Here is a 22,832-nt window from a genome sequence, read left to right as displayed (position 1 = left end):
ACTGATGTTTTCAAAACCACCCCCAGACTCGGCTTTTGTCCAGTTTATGTGCACCCCTGGGGTATATGAAAGTTCCATTTCATCTCCTGCATAACTCCCTTAATGGGCCCCACACGAGAGATGACGCAGCTTCCGCAGCCGAATGATCAGGACCAAGGCCTATCAGCAGCACGAAGTCAGACATTTTATTAGAGATCTTTAAAAATTAAATTCAGTGAGATTGACACTGATTACACTGGGTAAGTTTATACATAAGCATCAAAATCATTATAAGCGAACATTTGTGTAAGTTATTTTGAGATTTGTCAGATAGAAACATAATATTAAGCTGATTCAACTTACGTCGAGGCTAATATCAGGAATCAAGGATGACCTAGATTCCAGCCTGAAAGGCATTATTCAGGATGAAATCCAATTTGTGTCTAAATCCAAGCGCAATAAAATCCATCCAATTTAGGATGGTAGCCTGAAAGGCATAACCTTCCTTGGGTAAATCCAAGTGAACATGATAAACACGCGTGAAAGGCATTTTAATCTCAAACCAATTACGAGTAAGAGAATGGACTATGTCCATAAGGGATGTTTTACATACGCTCTACTTATTGCCCTAGCATACAAATGTAAAAGGGGCCGCAACAAGTCGCTGGCCATGCTAAGCAATTGCGATTTACATACGCTCAATAATGGCAGTTATTGCTAGTTTTACCTCTTAAGCGGAATGCGAATTCTATTTATAATATGGGTAAAACCCAGTCAAAATAAAATTTTGATCGCGATACAGATAACCAGCTTAGTTTAAACACTCGAATTAAAAGCAGTGTTTAGTTTTTCATTAAAATAAGCTTATCACATGATTGGTTTTATTTATAGGCCCACAATGGCAACAAACTCGTTGCCGGACACAATGTCGAAACCCCCGTCGGAGGCCCCTAAGAAACACAAACAAATCGTGGAACAGTCCACTTCAAATAGGGGGCAAGAAGTTCTAGACAAATTAGAACAAAGAATGGAAGAATTCTCGCAAATTGCGAAGTCAGTCGGGGAAATGGATGAAACGATGGTTGAACTGAAAGATGAAGTAAACCGTTTAAAACGGAAATCAACCGATGATAACGAACCATGTGGCTCGAAAGGAACAAAGAAACCCATGGATCCGCCCATCGAAGAAAGCGATAATTCGGACAGTGACGTCGACGAATATTTGACGAGTGGTCCAAGTAACTCGAATATAAATACCACCGAATTGTTCGATGAACTGGACATATTTTTTGAAGACGTCTCTGAAGAAGGAGACGACATAGACGGCAAGTTGGCCAGAATCACAAACAGAGCAATCACAAGCAAACGAAATGATGAAAAAATTAAAGAAATACAAAATAGACACGAGCGGCCAAGGAATGTCAAATCATTACAAATTCCAAAAGTGGACAAGACTATGTGTTGCAAAGGTGCCATTCCTCATTGGCACAAGTGGCAGTGCCCTTGATATAGGCCCTGGGAGAGGCTCAAAATAGTCCGAATTCGTCACTAACGAGCCACTTGTCAGATGCTTTCAAGCTGATAACATCCTCCATTGCGGAAAACATTCACACCAGAAGAGAACGAATTAAAAAGGAATTAACACCAAAATACAAATCAATAGCTAACCTCGAATCAACATCAGAGCTACTTTTTGGCAACAAGCTTGAGGAAACAATCAAACAGCAATCAACCAACAAAATCAACGTAACATACTCAAGCGTGAAACAAGCAACTGTCACAAAGAGGCCTTTTTTAGGCCATGCAAACCAGAGATTCACGAAAACTATTCCATTCAAAAGGCCATACCAACAGCAAGGGCACCATCAGGGGCAACATCAAGGGCAGTACCAGAGGTACCGTCATTCGAGTGGGAGAGTATCTTATGATAACTACATTAAAGCCACACAAAACAGCTTCTCCAAGTACTATAAGTAGATGGGTTAAATCTGTTTTGACAAAAGCAGGGGTGGGGGACAATTATCAGCCACATAGTACTAGGGCTGCAGCAACATCAAAAGCCCAGGGTATTCCATTGCAAACCATCATGGACACGGCAGACTGGTCTAATGCCAAAACATTTGCTAAATTCTATAATAAATGTATTGAAGAGCCCAACACCTATCAATCATCCATGCTGGATTAAATCAGTAATTATCATCTAACATGACATATGTATTCATTGATATTTTATGTGGATGTATTTTGTGTATATATTTCACATATTAATTGTTTCTTAGTTATTTTGTAATACACATAGAAAGTGATTGTCAACTTATTAGTTCTTTTTATTAGACACCTTAAACAACATAATCTTTGAGGAATCTCTAAAATCTCGCTTGGGGCCCATTGAGGGAGTTATGCAGGAGATGAAATTGAGAGATTAACCGAGACTTACCTAAGTTGAAGGTTGATCACAATTTCATCAACTGCAAACTCCTTAAGGGCTCACACACCCACCCTTCCCCCCCATGTTAAATATTCTTCAAAGATTCTGTACCCTCACAATGCTCTGTTATCTCTAAAAACTGATCATTTGGCTGCAGAAGCTGCGTCATCTCTCGTGTGTGAGCCCTTAAGGAGTTTCGGTTGATCTCTCAATTAATTCATCCAGATTTCCAGATTTCCAAATATAGGCATGCAGTTGGTGTGTTCAGATGCAGTAAAGTTGTTTAAAGTTTAAACAAGATGAAACAAGACTTCTTTTACAGACATTTATTTTTAGCTCATCTACTTTTTGAAAAAAATTATGAGCTATTGTGATCACCTTGGCGTCGGCGTCCGTTTAAGTTTTGCGTTTAGGTCCACTTTTCTCATAAAGTATCAATGCTATTGCCTTCAAAAGGCATCTAAGGCCACAAAACTACAATTGCGATTGAAAAACCACCATAATCACATTGGTGAAGTGAGCACAATAAAGCCTTAAACCACTATACGATCGTAGGTTAAACATAACCATTATTTATGTAACAACACACTCCCCACCTGATATTTTCCTAAAAAGTAGGGACAATGAGAAAATCGGACTGTCAGTAGAGGATAGGGAGTTCTTAACTATGATGGACAATGAAATGTACTTATCTGAAAGCGGGAATTGGACAGCACCACTGTCGTTCAAATCCTCACCCAGAGCAAAACTGCCAAATAATAGACCCCAAGCGTTCAACAGAGCCAGGATGTTACACACCAATTTGATGAAAAATCCAAAAAAAAATTAACACTTTGTAACGTTCATGAAAGATATAATAGATGCTGGACATGCAGAATTAGCACCACATGTAGAGGAGAACGAGGAGTGTTGTTACTTGCCCATTTTTGAGTATACCATCCAAAAAAGCCAAATGCAATTTGTGGCGTTTTCGACCCCTCTGCTCAGTATATGGGTGTCTCTTTGAATGACGTTTTGTTGTCGGGTCCCGACCTGACCAACAGTCTCTTAGGTGTGCTTATTCGATTCAGAAAGGAACCCATAGCGATAACAATTGACATTGAGAAGATGTTTTACTGTTTCCTAGTTGATGTCAAACACAGAAACTATTTACATTTCTTCTGGTATAAAGACAATGATCCTCATAACGAACTTGTGGAATACCGCATGTGTGCTCATATTTGGGCAATAAACCCTCACCCGCAGTTGCTAACTATGGATTTAGAAATGCAGTGGCAAACAGTGAGGCCCAGTTCCGAGCGGACGTAAGAAGTTTCGTGTGCTCCGATTTTTATGTAGATGACGGCCTGACGTCCAAACCTTCAGTAAAGGATGCTATTGATTTGGTCAGAAGAACGCAAGACGCCTTGATGGCGAATGGAAACATACGGCTACACAAGATTGCCTCAAATAGAATTGAGGTGTTGGACACCTTTCCATCCGACGATCTTGCCAAAGATCTTGCCGAAATTGATCTGTCTTCTGAAGACCTACCTCTGCAACGTAGCTTAGGACTTCACTGGGATATTCATTGTGACAGTTTTGTATTTAAGGTGTCAACTGAAGCGGAAGATTTCACCCGTCGTGGAGTGCTTTCCACCATCAACAGCATTTATGATCCCATAGGCTTTGTCGCACCATTTGTTATCACTGGAAAATTGATCCTCAGAGAACTAATGATTGGTCCAGTAGATTGGGATGCACTTCTCTCCACGAACAAACTAGACAAATGGACGACCTGGAGAGATTCCCTGAAGGGCTTGGAAGATCTTAGAATCCAACGAACGTACTTTCCAGGTCCAGGTTATTTTTTTTACATTTAGATGATATTGTGAGATCTTATAACTATTACGGTACAATTTAATAGCCGTTAAAGTATCGCTTGGTATAGGTTTATTAGATATCATTCTCAGTCTCTGTATTATTATGTATTTTAAGTTTTTACCGTTTCCATCGAATAAACAGTGATGAAGTTAACACACCTCTCGTCATGGACTGGTTAGCTATCTGCAGCTTTAGGCAGAATATAGTTAGTGTCGTTTCTTATGTACTATATGACCATTTGCATTGTTGTTGCCTTGTTTCCATGTTTCCTCAATATTGTAATGTAAAATCATTAAATAAATTAATTGGACCAATATTTTTGTCTGGATTTTTATTTTGCATAATATAAAATATACAAATAACATAAGTTGTTGTATATTGTACGTATACCAAGCTCTTTTATAATTTTCATTTACACTGTAAAAACACTGTAGGGCACTCTGTTATAACGCAGCATCCAATATAATGCGGCTAAGGGTCTTGGCGCCCGTTTTTCTCCAACATTCCATTTCGTTCACAAGCTTTTTCTTGAAATTCAAACATGGCTGCGACCTTTGTGATGATTGCCTTATTGCTAAATTATAATCAATAAGACTAACCATTACTGGGGCATTTGACAGATTAAGTGTGATAATCTATTGTTTTATTCAAATAAATGTGAGGAAAATAACATGTGCCCATCCATGTTTCACCTTCTTATACTGTTACTATAAATTAATATGTGCGATCGATCATTTGAATCATTGACAGCTTTGACAAGTTTACAAGGCATGTTTCATTTAATTAATATTTGGAGACAATATGTATTTGAATATAGTCTGCTAAAATGCAATTTCAAATGTAAAAGGTAAAGATAAATTAAATGAGTAAGTCAGACGATATAGTTACATGCAAACGCAGGGTAATTGCTAATGCCTCAGTCACAAATAATCCAGTCACCGGCCGCTGTGTCCGATCTCCAGGTATCGGGAAGACTGGACACATCAGAGCTGTCCATCCATCGTCCGATGAGTGACAACTTTAAGCATGGTTAACGCCTGGCATGCACCAAAGATCATATTCAATGTATGTGTATCATAAGGAGCATCATCCATAATGCAGAGGCCCTCCAGCAATCAGACAGTCTCCGACCAATGTATAAGCCCCTGGGAAGTACCTTTACTTTTGCCGATACATGTTCAATAAATCCAATGTCAGGCGATTGCCAGGCGATAACCATGCTTTAAGGGTGGCATATAGCAGTTGAACTGTCCGTCAGTGTGTCAGTATGTGTGTATGTCAGTGTGTCAGTATGTGTGTTTGTCAGTCCATTCGTCCGTCCTTCCGAAAAAAAACTTTAACGTTGGCCATAACTTTTGCATTATTGAAGATAGAAACTTGACATTTGATATGCATGTGCATCTCACGGAGCTGCATATTTTGAGTGGTGAAAGGTGAAGGTCAATGTCATCCTTCAAGGTCAAATGTCTAATATATGGCGTCTGTCCGTCCGTCCAAAACTTTAACATTGGCCATAGCTTGTTCACTATTGAAGATAGCAACTTGATATTCGGCATGCATGTGTATCTCATAGAGCTGAACATTTTGAGTGGTGACAGGTGAAGGTCAAGGTCATCCTTTAAGGTCAAATGTCAAATATATGGCGTCTGTCCGTCCGAAAACTTTAACATTGGCCATAACTTTTTCTTTATTGAAGATAGAAACTTGACATTTGATATGCACGTGCATCTTACGGAGCTGCATATTTTGAGTGGTGAAAGGTCAAGTTCAATGTCATCCTTCAAGGTCAAATGTCTAATATATGGAGTCTGTCAGTCCGTACAAAAACTTTAACATTGGGCCTAACTTATTCACTATTGAAGGTAGCAACTTGATATTTGGCATGCATGTGTATCTCATGGAGCTGAACATTTTGAGTGGTGAAAGGTGAAGGTCAAGGTCATCCTTCAAATTAAAATGTCAAATATATGGCGTCTGTCTGTCCGAAAACTTTAACATTGGCCATAACTTTTTCACTATTGAAGATAGCAACTTGGTATTTGGCATGCATGTGTATCTCATGGAGCTGAACATTTTGAGTGATGAAAGGTGAAGCTCAAGGTCAAATGTCAAATTTATGGCGTCTGTCTGTCCGAAAACTTTAAAATTGGCCATAACTTTTTCAATATTGAAGATAGCAACTTGATATTTGGCATGAATGTGTATCTCATGAAGCTGCACATTTTGATTGGTGTAAGTTCAAGGTCAAGGTCATCCTTCAAGATCAAAGGTAAAAAAAAAAAATTCAAAGCGGCGTTCTCATGAAGCTGCACATTGTGAGTGGTGGAAATTCAAGGTCAAGGTCATCCTTCAAGGTCAAAGGTCAAACAAAAATTAAAAACAAATTATTTCAAAGCGGCGCAATAGGGGGCATTGTGTTTCTGACAAACACATCTCTTGTTTCGATCTCAACTTGATTCCTTCGCAGGCCCTACTTCAAGTAAAATTTTAAGTGAGACTTAAAATTCATCTGGACGCCACCCTATGCTACAAAAAGACCTGATATTCTTGTGATCATCCGCCGGACGCCAGCCTGATGAGCGGAAAAATACGTCATCCGCTGATTGAATGGTGATCGGTCTGTATTTGTGACTGAGGTATAACAGAAATTCACTTTCTTTTTTGCTCGTTTTCAGAAAGTCTCCGGGAAGCACATGTTTTGCATGACAGCGTAGGACACAATAGAACAATGCTATGTATATGAACATTCAAAAGGCGGTTTGTGTACTGTTATCAATACGGTAGGGTTTATATGGAAAAATACAACGCAACATGGCAATAAAGGAGCTCAGAACTCATAATGCGTTAATATTGCTGTTGTGTGGCTTGGACCCTGTCATCCGTTTTCAAGACTCTTTCTTTCAGTTTTGGACTCAAACATTTTTAGTCCAGTGAGTCTTAAGACTCGCATATGTTTAAATGTGAAAAAATCACGAAACATACTCGCTTTTGCAGGATCATTGAGCTGTGAAGCAGATGAGGTTTTAAGAACATTTTGCGTCAAACAGGAATGGAAATTATATTTACAGAATCTTAATACCATGTCTTTGATGGGGAATCTTTTATGTGGATCTTATTCCCTCTAGATTAAATGCACATTTACCATGTTAATTTTCATGGACACAAGATGCAGAAGCATAGTACATAAATGCTTTCCCATTTGATTGGAGCCAGTGAAATTGTGTTAATATTTTTTTCTTCAGTCATATGAGACACACAGGATCAGACAATATGCATTCTCATCACACAATTGTGGCGAATGTATGCATGGTATCCGCACTTGATTGATATTCTGGTAGATATACTGGTAATAATTATAATACTTCATCAGATTCTCCAGCTTCAAAATTGGGATATGGAACATCCTCTAAGGAAAAAAATAAAACTAATTGTATGCAAACGGTCATGGAAAAAATCAGAAAAAAAGCATACTTATGTGCTCTAAATAATGGGGGAACAAACATTATTTTAAGTCCAAGTATTCACATCAATATAGAATTCTACTGTCACAGTAATGAAACTCAAATTATAATTTCTGAAATAAATGTCACATAAGTAATTGAATTTTTAACAGATTAATTCAATAATTGCCTAAATTATGACAGTTTACACACTGGAAGAGGTTCTTTTTCTTGTTAAGACTTCAGCTTCTAGGGGATTGGATTGGGGCTCATCCATTGATAATTTGGTATAGAAAATGAATGTTCAATCTAAAGCCTCCTAAACCAAGCTACACAGTCATATGGTATGTGCAAGTAATGCTTAAAATACATGTCCTTCACAAATCTTTCTCAAGTAATATATTTAAAATTGAAGGATTTTACTTTGAAGCTTGGTATGCTTTTTTCATTTACAAATGCCCTACCGGTTAAATATCACATTTGTAATTTTTGTAAATAATAAAAAGGTAAGGACTGCAGTTGTTGTGCAACATTGTATTAAAACAATATCAGAAACTCATAAATAAGGTACATAAATTGATACATTTATATGAAGCAGTACTGTTATTACATTCACCTCATTATATTGGATTCAAACAAGTATGATGAAAACAGGAATTGATGATGTCAAAGAATTAAGAGCCCATTATGGTGCGTTTTTCAGTAAGAGATTGCATATCATGTCCTAATATCATTAATCATAAAGAAGGCAGGTTGGTCATTGGATACCTTTAAAAAAAAATCTGCAAGAACATAAGAAGCTCTGACTCATTCAAAAATGGTGTTCTAGATTACACTCCAAAATGGTATGATATTAATAACATAATGGCTTCAAAATCTCATTTAAGACAGAAAGAAATTCTATGAGACAAAATCAAATTCAAAAATTAAATGATACTTATTTAAGGTGATGTTTAATTATCCCCATGCTTTTTGAAGTTATATAGTGTTGGAGTTATGCTGTAGAGAAGAAAATATATGGAAATGAAAGAAGGGAGGTAATTAAAAAAGAAGACTATAAACAGTTACTGTTCTTCATCACTGTATTTTTCCTAAAACTCATCTATTCATTTTACAGTGAATACTTCAGTGTTCAAATTAAAATATTATTGTAAAATTAGATACAAGGAGAAATTAAAAATTGATAAGCTAAAATATTACTATAAAATTATATTAAATATAATTTAAAATTATAAATAAACAAACTATTATTTAAAAAAAACAATAAAAAAATAGAGGGAGATAAATCAAAAACTACATCAGAAAGAGTTATGGTTCATGTTCACTGCACTTCTCCTAGTTGCCACCTGTATATTTCTAGTTTCAAGTAAATCCCTTCAGTAGATTTAGAGTTATGCTCCGGACAAAAATTTAATTTACTTTGAAATTAAATAAAGGGAGATAATTCAAAAATTAAGGTAGATAGATTTATGGTTCTTGGTCACTGCACTTCTCCTAGTTGAGATCTGTTTATATTCTAAGTTTAACGTAAATCCCTACTGTAAATTTAGAGTTATGCTCCCGACAAAAATTTACTTTGAAATTAAATAAAGGGAGATAATTTAAAAAACTAAGGTAGATAGAGTTATGGTTCTTAGTCACTGCACTTCTCCTACTTGCCATCTGTTTATACACTGTAACTCCAATATAGCGACGTCAATGGGGTCCAAGCCGCGAAACAGCTTTATAAGGGATCCGCGTTATAGGTTTTGAGCTCATTTACTGCAGGGCGCTATAAAAAACAGGTATAGAATAGCCTATAATATAGGTCATGTATATTGCCATGCTGTGTTGACGCAAATACATGCATATAAACTGAATCGTATCGATAACAGTATACATACCGCTTTTCTTATGTGCACATTTATCCAATAATCCAATAAATTGCAACATCACTTAAAAAATAATAATCTTGAACATTAATGACGATATATGTTTAAGAAATTCGTAAACACAACTGTACACATATATGCCATTATCAGAAGTGTTAAGAGTACAGTGCATTATGGGGCAGAGCTTTCATTGGACGAGCGACTTTAAATTTAGATTGAATGCAATACGACTCGTGTACAAAAAAAAAATTATTGCGTCATACGCATGCAAAAACGTGTTTCCCGGGGACTTTCTGATACCGCGCAAAATGAAAGTGAAACTCTGTTAACAATTACCGGTACACTGCGTTCGCATGTAAATAAATCGTCTGCATTATTTAATTTCTTATACACGGACTGAAAAATTAAATGACGTAATACTAGAATTATAATGAAATGACAGAAAAAGTTGTTTTATACAGTAGGCAGTATATTTCACAGCCGCTCATTTAATATAGTCAAACTGCAACCATATCAAAGTAAGAATGTTTCAATCGTTTTGAATTACTTTAATTTTATAACTATCCCGCTTGCACTTAACTTATGGAAATTATCGCACTGAACCGCTCTGATGAGGAATACATGTAATAAACACTGACACGCGAGTTTTTCACACCTTTAGTGACATTACACAACAAATTAACACCAATTAGCTGTCGGTGTTATTTAACCTCGAGGCGATTATAATCAGTTCAACGGACGGTTGAATAAAGCAATCAACATGTGATTGCCGCCATCTTTGAATTGTCTGAAAATACATGAAGTTGCATATTACAGATTTGAATCAGAAATCAAATGGAAGGGATCCAAGCACCCTCCGCGTTATATTAGATTCAGCGTTATAACGGAGCGCGTTATATTGGAGTTACAGTGTATTTCAAGTTTTAAGTAATTCCCTTTAGTAGATCTAGAGTTATGCTCCGGACAAAAAATTACTTTGAAATTATATAAAGGGAGATAATTAATAACTAAGGTAGATAGAGTTATGGTTCTTGGTCACTGCACTTCTCCTAGTTTCCATCTGTTTATATTCTAGTTTAAAGTAAATTTATTGAATACATTTGGAGTTATGCTCTGGACAAAGTTTCGGAAGGAAGGACGTACGCACAGACGGTCAGACTCACAGACAGACGGACGGAGACTATTACTATATCCCCTCCGAATTTTTTTTTTCGGCAGGGATAAAAATGCTTTTGTAAGACTTAAGGATACAATGCCGAAATAGCGTGTTTACACTGGAGATCTTGTTTGAATTATCTTCATTTAATATGGTCAGAAGAATTGTTCCAATATTAGTGTCTCAACACAAATCTAGGTAATTTGGTGTTAAAGAACACTAGGTAACCAACTATATTTATTACCCAAACATAAACAAAGCTGCTCAGAAGACTTAAAGTAGGGCTTCAGTTGTAAACAGGAGCTTTGTGCCGTGTTGTTCATTGATGTTGATTATGCTTAATGTTAAGAAATGTCAAACAAATGGCCTAAATGTTATGATGCAAATGCTTATTGGGACTTAAAAATAGTGATTACCATCTGTGGACCTCTTTGATCCCAAACCACTGGTCAGATAATAGTCTGTCAAAGCTCTGTGTTCAATACTTCTGGTTAGTCTGTTTTGGAAGTATGGCCTTGATGCTTTGGCATTGGCTTCATCTATTGCTGTTAAAATATTCCAAACCATTTGTTCTTTGACATTTTTAGAGGCTTTGTTATCAATGCACAACAGTTTGTCTTGACATCGTTTTCTAAGGACTTGAAATGCCTTTTGTCCTTCATCATCAGGCTTTGCTTCTCCTCCTTTTATGTAGTTTTTCATTGCTTCTTCTGTTTCCATGTAAGTTAAAATGACGAATGCATATGCATCAACACCCCTTCCAAAAAATTTGAAGAACAATTCAACAGTTTCGACCATTTCCTTTGAAAATCGATCTGGACGTAGCACTAAGCAGATAGCATTGAAGCCTGGTAATGTCAATCCAATGCACTGTGCTATTTGTTGGCACACAGTTTTGTCATCGAATGAGGTGTCAAAAATGCCAGGTGTGTCTACAACTTCTAATTTTCTTCCAAATCTTTGTTCCACCTGTAATACAGTTGATACTATTTTATCAATGAGAATCAACATTAAATGTTTAAAGCATGATACACCAGGAAAGGTAACAACATTACTATACTCTCCAAAGGAGGGGAGGGGGGCATACAGTAGCCATTATAATTCTAATTTTGATGGACTTAAGCTTTTTGTGAATCTGAGATGAATATCCCGAATTATTGTTCCTGTTCTACATGATGTCCGTCTATAATCTTCCATCTAATTATCTTTCCTCTTTCCATCAGTCACAACTTGGATACTAATGATCGGAATTTAATGAAACTTCATATGAAGCATTACTGTAGTGTGGAGATGACCATCATTTTCAAATACTTTTTCAGTTAGAGGAAATTTTCTTGTAGGATCGACATGTGCGTATTGGCAGGTCATTCTGAATATGCAATTTATAAGGGAGTTATTGTCATTTGAATGACAATTTGTTTCTGCTGAAATGTTTGACACTCAATGATCCAGACATGAAAACTGCATGCACTCACAATGTCATTGATCCGGTTTGTTTATCTTCCAATGGCTTTAACCCATAAATTGACAAAGTGCATCATTGGGGAGCATCATTCAGTTTCACATATGTTCTTGTCTTATTGATTGTAGATGTGGCCCAGAAGATTGTAAACCAGGTTTTCATTTTATCCTTGTAATAAGATGGGGTATGGCAGAATGGTGGCATAAAACAGGTGCATGGTTTCCAGTCTTTATTAAAAGTGTGCATTGATCAATCTTGATGTATCTTTGGATACAGCAAGCTCTCATGGAGACCTAGCTTGGGGTTTAATTGGGCCTAGTTAAAGACAATGTCACTGTAACTTCAAATTGAAAAACAGCTTCTGATCAATTATTAGAGTTTAGATGGAGTCATTTCGTTGAAATTGTGGGTGCAGGTAGATTATTTGAAGTCTTAGGCATTTCATTTATGGTCAGTCAGGTCAAGATCACAAAACAGAAAAACAGCAATCAGGTTCTTAAGGGTCAATACCAGTATATGTGATATGCATCAACCAATCTTTTGGACAGTTCAGATAAAATATGAAGTTCTAGCTTAACATTTAATATGGGGCCAATCATTTAAAACTCACATGCAGACCAAATTTGGATTGCATTAATGACCAGTTGTACCAAAGCTAAGGTTACTATTATTGAAAAATAAAAGCTTGTTCATGCAGTTCAATAAATGTAATTAAAAAAAAAGATATTTCACTGAAATTGTGTGTGTATGTTTTTTGCGCTAGTGCATATTTCTAAAACAAAATATTGTTGGAACTCATCCATTTTTCCAACCTTCGGAGATTAATTAAAGGTAAAAATAATAAACAGACGCATACAACTATCTTTAACTTATTTATGAAAACAGTCAATTAAAACTCTAAAATGATTATTTTAAACCGCACATTAATATTGACTTTTGTGTAATGCTTTAATGTAACTCTTTGATTTGAAAAGAATTATTCATATAATTTTGATCACCACTATTGCTCCACAAATGTCATGCAAGCCTGCAGCCTTTCCTCATTTATTGAGGAGGTCTCTTGCATAATTGTAATTATATGACAAGGTAACAAGAAATATCTTTAAAAAAAGATATATGTTGATTGTGGTTGGTGTTTGTAAAAGATAAAGAGTTATATCAATGAGATCAAAGATACGGTAGCAAATGTCTTCATCTGTGCAGTTCTTAGCTGCATCATGCGCAAATCTATTCAAGGTATTGCACCAGATTTCGAGGCTCATTTTGCATTATTAGATAGTATTGATAATATATCTATAGGTACAGAACAGAAACACAAAAGAAGGATGGAAAAGAAATGAAACAGGTCAACCAGCCAGACTCGATTCATCCATACATATTTGAACTATTTATAAGAGCGTTCTTAGACCAGACCTGTTTTAGTGTTTTGATATTGTTTTTTTTTATCTGTGACATAATTGGTGAATTTTGCACAAGTTTAATATAAAACAAGACAATTTGTGGAATGTGGCAACTGTCTCCCTACCTCAATTGTCAAGGTCACATGTAGAGTTCAAAAGTGAAAATTAACACATGAATAAAACTGAATAGCGTCAATTGCCGTCTACCAATTTTATTAATCAATTGTAGTAACACTGAATGAAGCTACATCAAACATTTTAAACATAGTCAGAAAAAGCACATGTTTTTAATAAAACTTGTATAAAAAGAACTGAATTAACATCACACGATATTGAGTGTAAAATTTGATATAAAGCGTGAAGTGTTCACGCATCGATCAGTAATAACAATGGACGAGTGTCCGTGTCATGGGCGTTGTGTAAATGTGACGTCACAACCAAAATAGGTGGCGGAAATACCCGAGCAGTGTACATAAAACAAGATCATCGTTTTTAGCTCCACTGGCCAGAGGCCAGCGGGGCTTATGTCATGGTCCTGTGTCCGTCATGCGTGCATGCGTTAAATTTTTCTTTAAACATCTTCTTCTCCTAAACTACAAGTCCAATTCTGATAAAACTTATCAAAAATGTTCCTGTGGTGAACCTCTTTAAAATTTGTTCAAATTATGCCCCTGGGGTCAAATTTGACCCCACCCTGGGGGTCAATAAATTGAACATATGCTTATATAAAGCCTATTTAATGCAAACTTTAAAATTCTTCTTGTCCATAACCATTGGGCCTAGTGCTACCACATTTGGTATGTAGTGACATTTAATAGTTTTCTACTTTGTTTGTTCAAATTATACCCCTGGGGTCAAATTTGACCCTGCCCTAGGGGTCACAAAAATGAACATATGCTTATATAAAGCCTATTTTGTGTAAACTTTAAAAAATCTTTTTGTCCATAACCTTATAGAATAGGGCTTCCAAATTTGGTATGTAGTGACAACTTATAGTCCTCTACCAAGTTTGTCCAAATTAAGCCCCTGGGATAAAATTTGACCGTTCCCCAGGGGTCACAAAATGGAACTTCAAAAATCTCTTGTCCATAACCATTGGGCTTATTTCTACCAAATTTGGTATGTATTAAAATCTTAAAGTTCCCTACCAAGTCTTTTCAAATTATGCGCCATGGGTCAAATTTGACCCTGCCCCGGGGGGTCACAAAAATGAACATAGGCTTAAATAAGGCCTATTTTGTGCAAACCTAAAAAATCTTGTTCATTATTATAGAGCCTAGGGCTACTCAATTTGGTATATAGTGACATCTAATAGTCCTCTACCAGATTTGTTCAATTTATTCCCCTGGGCTCAAATTTGACCCTGCCCCGGGGGTCACAAAACTGAACATATGCTTATATAAAGCCTCTTTTGTGCAAACTTTAAAAATCTTCCTGTCCATAACCATTGGGCCTAGGGCTACCAAATTTGGTATGTAGTTACATCTTATAGTTCTCAACCAAGTTTGTTCAAATTATGCCCCTGGGGCCAAATTTATCCCTTGAGGGCTCCCATTAAAAAGTTGTTTAAGAAAATTTGATTCGTCAAAAAACATGGCCAAAGGAAGTCGTTGAACTTTGCATGTTTATGCGTTTTTGCTATTTATTCATTATGGGATGAATAAACTATTTTCTTCTCAAACTAAAAGTTTATCAAAATACACTTGGAATAACTTTTTAATTATAAGAGATAAATGCATACATGTCGAGCGTGAAAGGTAGACCAACATGTTAACTATCCATAAATGTTAACCCATTACCAAACGACACATTTTGGACTGCCCCAAATTGAAAGAGATTGCAGACGAGAAATAATATTGTAAAGGACTATTTATAAATTGGCTGGGTGGGGTAGAAATCATTGTGATAAAAGGAGAAATTGCTCATCATGAGCACCGGAAGTCCTGTTTTCAAAACGAAAACAAACTCTTCAGAAGGAAAGAGAAAGTCACATGCTTGAGTACATTTCAACTCATGTGCATTGCACGCTTTTTTCGCATAAAAAAACAGTGGAGCGATACAGGGCCATCATGGCCCTCTTGTTTAGTATCATAATACTTGTTGCCATTGCTCTTGATGATTCCACTTGTTTTAGAAGATACATATTTATAAAACAGCATTTTTCGTTATAAAATCGGCATTGGCCCTTTAATGCATTGCAATTCCCACTTGAAGGTATTCAGGTCAGTTTGCGTCAGTTACAGAAATTGTTATATAAACGCTATTGCGTAAACTATGTGCACTTGAGGTTTATTTTGATCAGATAGAGACCAAAATAATAAAGATATTCGTGATATTATTATTGTATGTCAATCATAGATTTATAATGTGTTTTCAACAATTGCATGTTAAGGACCAATTTTGATTAATTTAATTAGAAATATTTATCCATTTAGACCAATTTATTTAGCATGAGCACGGTAATTCATGATACTATTAATAATGAAATCAAATAAGATTGGAGTGTTGCCACCTGACCTATATGCTTTCATTAAACTTTATTTTCATGCTTCATGTGTTTTTCTATTCTGTAAATATAGATATCTGAGTATTAGTATCTAATAAAGCTAAATAAGCCACAAAATCTTGTGCAACACCCCGTAATCGATTTGCGTGTGAAGCAGCTAAGAACTGGGCAGAAAAAAGGTATTCACTATTGTTGGTCTTATTGAAATAACTTTTGATCGTTCATTAACACTGACCACTGTGAATCAACGCCGTTTATCTTTTTTAAAGATATTTCTTGTTAAATATACATGTATACATTTGCAGTAGTGACAAGAATTGTGTCACATACCAGATCAAGGCCCTTAAGTTTGGATCAAAAGTAAAGATCAAAGGTCAAAACCTAGTCTTAAGAACAACACAGATTTTCAAAGAACTTGTCAGAAGTTACAAGCCTAAGTGAGGAAGTGGAGCACAGACAAACTTAGACCCCAGGTGGAAGTTCAAGGTAAAATAAGAAAAATAAAATGAAGCTTTAATTTTAAAGTTTTGCTATTTAGACAATAGCTTCAGTCATGTTAAAGCATGTTAACAGTGTAGAAGTTACTTGTAATCCTGTCAAATGGTGGATGAAGCTTGTTGGTGCCACTTTGTTAGTCAGACAGTCCAAATGATTATTTTAAGTGTTTGCAAGGGACTGAAATAAATTTGTCTTATAGTTGCTTTGGTCCTACTATATGTCTGTCTATTAACTTTTTTGTTTCTGTACAAGATCTCATACACAAATGCCCTAATTGGATAAATTGGGTGGACATGCTCTGCCGTTAGAATCTGTCAGTCAGTTATTTTCCTTCAGTAAATACAATTACTTTTTAAATTGATGTTTTGTTTCTGTCAGATCACAGGAATCAATTATATGAATTTGAATAAATTGTATGAAGAATTCCTTAGGGGTGGACAAATGCTAGTCTTTTCACTCAGTGAGTTTTCAAGGAGTTATTGTCCCATGAATAATGATTTAGTTCCACACAATTAATCTGTACATGACAAACAGCATCATAGGTGAAAATCCACATTTCACTGATGATTCTTTTTCCAACATACCTTCCTCTTATACTCCTTTGTAACAGATATTAGGCTCAATTCATCGTGAAAGCCTTCGTTTCTTGTTATTCCCAGAAGTGAGTTCCCTGTTGCACTTTTTCCATGACCAGTGTGTCCAACAAGAAGTATTCTTAGATCTGGATAAATATAAGAAAATAAAATAATCTGCTGACTGACATGACTATTATCATATATTTAAATAATTTGAGCTTTTTCAATTACAATTTAATACAGAAATCTTCATTATATACTTTTGATTAGAAATCCATTGGTTAATTACCTTGAGTACAACTCATTTGTTTCGGCAGTACATCCGGTTCTAAAAATAATAAAAGTATGATAGTTAAAATACGCATGAGAGCACATTTGTGTTGCTTGGACCTCACATTTATTTATTTTGCCTCTCTTGCTAAATAAATTATTTCTACCAAAAACTGTCATAAATGCACTGCAGTTTGCCAGTTCAATATATCACAATGTGTTCATTTTATTCATGTTGCTGATACATATTTGCATATTCATAGTTGCAAATTGTTTTTACATGGACATTTTTTTTTTAACTACATACATATCAGGGTAATTTTATTTTTTAATAAAAATCTTTACGTAATTTATAAATTTTTATTTGTAGGTACTAAAAACAATGTATAAAACAAAATGCATATAAAATTCACTTGTGCATTGTTTACTTTGGAATCTACTAATCTAATCAAAAGGTCCTGCATAATATATAGGCGTCAAGCTACCATTATTTAGATTTGTTTTTATTATATATTTACAGGCACATACGATGAAACACAAGACAAGATGCAGTTCTAGAAAAACTGCATCGGACAAGTCATTTTGTATAATTAAGTACAATGTACATATATATTTATATGGCCTTCATATATATTTTAGGCACATGTATTTTACAATTTATACACCAGTAAACTGGCATTATTACATGGAATGTGACACAAAAAGTAGCCCCAGCCATGTGCAAAAAATATTGTCACTATAAACTGAATGTTTTCCCATCTCACTGCATACATAGTAAGCTGCAAAAGGGTGAAATAATAGAATTGGTTTTGCTTAAAGCTGGCCGAGTTGATGTTGGTATATTTTCCCATTTTTGTTATGTGTCGCAGAAAAGTGATTATGAGTCAAAATGTGATGGTATTTATGTCAGATGTGCAAAACATTTGGTCAAATTCGGTCAAAAAATGCCCAAAACCAGTACAAAAATGGGGCTTTTCATTTTCTGTCTATGGACAGAAATGATCTAAATTTAAACACGCGCGGGTCACATGTAAAACCACATGATTCACTCCAGGCATGGGCTCGCCTGAAGGATGAAAATTAATGCACAGACTCGGAGCACAGGTGTTGGGCGCGTAGCCAAGCAACTTAAACACTATCAATATTTCATAAAACAATATTTTTCATCATTTTGACATAAAAAATATTCTGATATAATATATATATATATATATATATATATATATATATATATATATATATATATACAAGGTAGGTATCTCTTGACACAGGAAAATCACCCACATCAACATTTTTAAGCCATTAAGTGCCGTTCGTGGTCATTTTTGTCACGAGGCAACCTTTCCCAACAAAATGGTACATAGTTTACATAAATCGACCGCCATTTAGGCGTTTTAATGGCTTAAACATGTTGATGTAGGTGATTTTCCCGTGTCAAGAGATACCTAGCAGGTATATATATATAATATATCAGAACTTGTTTTTGTCAAAATGATGAAAAATGTTGTTTTATGACATATTGATAGTGTATAAGTGACTTGACCACGCGCCCATCACCTGTGATTTAGTAGTTCTTTTTTGTTTTGAAAAGCGAGGAAGTGGAAATCATGTCAAATTGGCGCTCACGTGACATAAAGAGTGTAATGTCACAGGTTGATAGTAGTCTTGAGGATTCCGTTATGAACATGAAATATCAACTCGGCCCGCTTTAAGCTAGCAAATTCTTATAATAAAATAGTTTAAATAGTGATCATGCTTATCGACTTTTTTGAGCCATTGCAGATTGGTGATTAATTATAATTATATTGAAATAAAAGCAACAAATTATTGCACAGTAGTGTTTTGACTTTAAAATAAAAACAACTTCACAATTTTGCTTACTCTTGCCAGATATGATACAGAACAAAAAAGTAAAAACATTAAACATACTTATTTCTTTTGTACAGGCAAGTTAACAAGAAATTTCTTTGTAATAGATACATGTATGCAGAGCATTTTTTGGGGTTGTTGATAATGAAAGGTCAATATGTTTAAATGTTTATATTTAGAGATGGGGTTCTGTCAAGCAAATAACAAAACTAGTAAAATGCATTTTGGTTTTATGAAATGATTCTGCGAAAATGATCACTTTTGCAAGAAATCTACTGGCTGTCAACAACTGTGTTACTTGCTTTAAGGTAAAAATGATTTTTACTGGCCTAGTTTTATGCCATTTACTTATAGTTAAATATTAAAATACTGTTCTGGTTGTCTCAGGCAAGCTTTAGGTCAACAGGTCCAAAGCAAAGGTCAAACTTATAGCGCATTTGTTTTTGTATCAAGGATATTAAATTATTTGTATTTGCATCCCAGACAAAACGTTATGTCTCTTATACAAGGATGAAATTAGGTAGCATATTAAGTAACCAACATCAGGTGATGTGTCAAATGCAAGAACCAGCCTTCTCTGCTAAAGGTCCAAGTCATATAGAACATATTGTATGCAGAATAAAAATATATACATACAGAGGATTAAGTGATTAAAATGTTATGATTTTGAAAATGTATGTCTAGTAAGTACAAGTATGTAGTCATTTTGCAAATGTCATGTGTCATTGTGATCAGGCCCCAGTGCCACAAATAGGAAGTTCTTGTTACATTATCATGATTATTTCATGCAAATCTTCCAATTAACTGTTTGAATGGGCAACCTTATTACTGCAGTGATTAATCAGGAAGGATTAAAGCTTGTGATCCCCCTCAAATTATGTGACAGAAGCAATCAACAGTATATTGACAGCAGTTTACAATCGGATTATGTGGATTTCCTGCAAGCCTTTGTAAAATATCATTGCAACTTAAAGTTTACTTTGTTTAGTTGTATAAATATATATATATATAAATGTATACTATTCATCAAAGTTATGAAAATGATGTACACAGTGCATAATGTAAATTAATACAATGTTCTTACCTTTCACCTTTGTACCACATTCTGGACAGAACTTTGTGGTGTCTGACAGGTTGGCTCCACATTCTTTACACAACATCCTGAATTGTAAACCAGTATTTTAATATTGTCAAGTGTTTAAAAGCTGTTAGATTTCATACATTTTAACAAAATGTATTCATAAGAACAAGACATATCTTAAAAAAAAAAAAATCCATGTATATGCTGTCTTTGAAATAAAGTTAGACAAAATACGTTATTAAATAATTATATTGAAATACAGGTTTTATTGCTGTTGTGTTGGTGTTTTTTCACTTGTTTAAGTCACAAATCCACCACATAAAATGGACCCCCCATCCAAGCACTTGTGCGATGGATGGGGGGCATTATTGGAAATAAGGCCGTAGGCCGAAAATATACAAGCATATCACTCCAGTGACCAGTCTATTTCGCTTCTTTTGATGTACAAAATGAAATTTTGTGACGTATTCACATGTGACCACAGCTATATAAAGACCACACCTTGCATGAGGAAACTCATAGGTTTTAAAGTCAGAATTTATGTTGCTGTTAACTACTCAAACATTCAATATGGTTCTTAATCTACAAAGGGTGGGCACATTAGAACATAATTCTTCCATTCGATGGTGGGTCCTTGTATATTTCGGCCTCCGGCCTTATTTCCAATAATGCCCCCCATCCATCGCACAAGTGCTTGGATGGAGGGTCTATTATTTTCATAAGGCCTCCAGCCTCCAATATACAAGCATATTTAAAGACGACAACATAAATAGAACAGACAATTACTCAGTTTTATCAATTTTATGTGTCATAATGCATAATTCAATGAATGTCTACATATGTAAACATGTATAACCGTATGCAACTATTTCCACATATACTAGTATATCAATATAACATCCATATTATCTATATTAATATAGCATATAAGGTTTGATATACAAACACAGTTTCAATCAGTTATAACAAACAATAATAATAAAACAAACTTGGCCATGAATAATGTACATGTAAAACTGATCCAAGTACATTGCATCAACTTAGAAAGTTCTGGAGCAATATAAATACCAGTTATAAATTAAGTATCTGAAAATAATAAGATATTACTTAGGTATGCAACTGTACCGTAACACATACATAAACGTAGACAAAGTCCATTTCTGATTTCTATGCGTTTTATTTCTGCTTATTAACACAACACAATGTTTCCTAAATGTTTGTCAAATACAAGATACATGCGAAGCCCGCAACGGGCCCAGCCCGCGACAGCAAGCGATATGCACCTTCTATGTTCGGGTACTAATTTCGAATTTCGATCATTATATAAATCCAACAATGCCCCAAACATGCGTTTTGTTTGCGTTATGTTACACAACTTTCCCCCTTAATTTGATTTTTTTATATTTTATGATTTAAAAAAAATCTTTTAAAATGTTTACTATTGAATAACTAAATAAATGAAAAAAACTACATTCATATAAACACACACAAATGATGGAAAATATGCGGATAACAATAAGATTTCATTGACAAGCGTCTCTGCTGAAATAAATAACATTAGAAATTGTTAAACAATGTAAATGTCAATCGATATGTAGTGGATCACATCACATGTAGATCGTTGGTCATCTGTACATCTGATGTCGTCCATGTCGTCTTGAAGTTGTAGATCGCGTCGAATACCATGTTTCATTGAAGTGACTGCCGCTGTCATGAAGATAAGCCAATTGTAGACTAGCCCATTGCGATTGGCATGCGTTTGTTGATTCAGATCTGCTTTCCGATGTTTATACTGCGTTGTTGATTGTGGTTTCTGTTTCATTTATCGTTGTTGTAGATTGTTGTTGGTTCCAACGTCATCATTTCTCTCGGGACATTAAGATCTTCTATTGGTCATAATGCTCACAAGGTATTAACTAAAGCAGTTTATTCCTTTGGTGGCTTAGTGTCCCAAAGTATAGTTGACTTCGGATGCGTTATCTACACACGTCATATAGATGAACGACATGCACCCATTCTATAGTGTTTAACATCATAAGTATTTTGTCCAGTGTTGCGTCACTTGTTGTCCTTTGAAATCTTCTGGCGTTGGGTCTTCCTTTAGCAATAGAACCATGAGTTCACTTTGAGAGTAAACACAGTGATGTCCCATGCTATCCACGTTGTATGGTCTTCAATTCATTGTGAAAGGCGTTGTTTTACGATGTCGCTTTTCTTTGGTGTGGTTTTGAAATCTCGATCTCTCATCTGCGTTGTGGTGATATAGGCATCAGTTGTTCAAAATCATGGCAAACATTTATAAATATCCCCTTTCGTTATTATTTAATATCGTCATGACAACTTACTCGACTTCTTAATAAATACATCCTATATTACATCAGAACACTAAATGCTGACTTGTACAATTTCTGACGGGATCTCGTGCACAACCACG

The 22,832-nt window shown here is 35.2% G+C and overlaps 1 protein-coding gene across 1 annotated transcript; it reads right to left on the bottom strand.

The window, feature by feature from the left end:
• Window positions 1–11,025: 11,025 nt before the first annotated feature.
• On the bottom strand, window positions 11,026–20,477 carry LOC127864889 (GTPase IMAP family member 9-like). The gene is made up of 3 exons (XM_052404780.1): window positions 20,402–20,477; window positions 17,188–17,324; window positions 11,026–11,706 (listed from the first exon to the last, which is right to left on the bottom strand). Exons 1-3 carry the CDS (start codon window positions 20,475–20,477, stop codon window positions 11,137–11,139), a joined length of 783 nt encoding a protein of 260 aa, XP_052260740.1. The 3' UTR covers window positions 11,026–11,136.
• Between the last annotated feature and the right edge of the window lie 2,355 nt (window positions 20,478–22,832).

Source organism: Dreissena polymorpha, chromosome 1 (assembly GCF_020536995.1).
Source record: "Dreissena polymorpha isolate Duluth1 chromosome 1, UMN_Dpol_1.0, whole genome shotgun sequence".
Lineage (NCBI taxonomy): Eukaryota > Metazoa > Mollusca > Bivalvia > Myida > Dreissenidae > Dreissena > Dreissena polymorpha.
The sequence above is the reverse complement of the archived record's forward strand: the minus strand, read 5'-3'. Positions and strand labels throughout refer to the sequence as shown.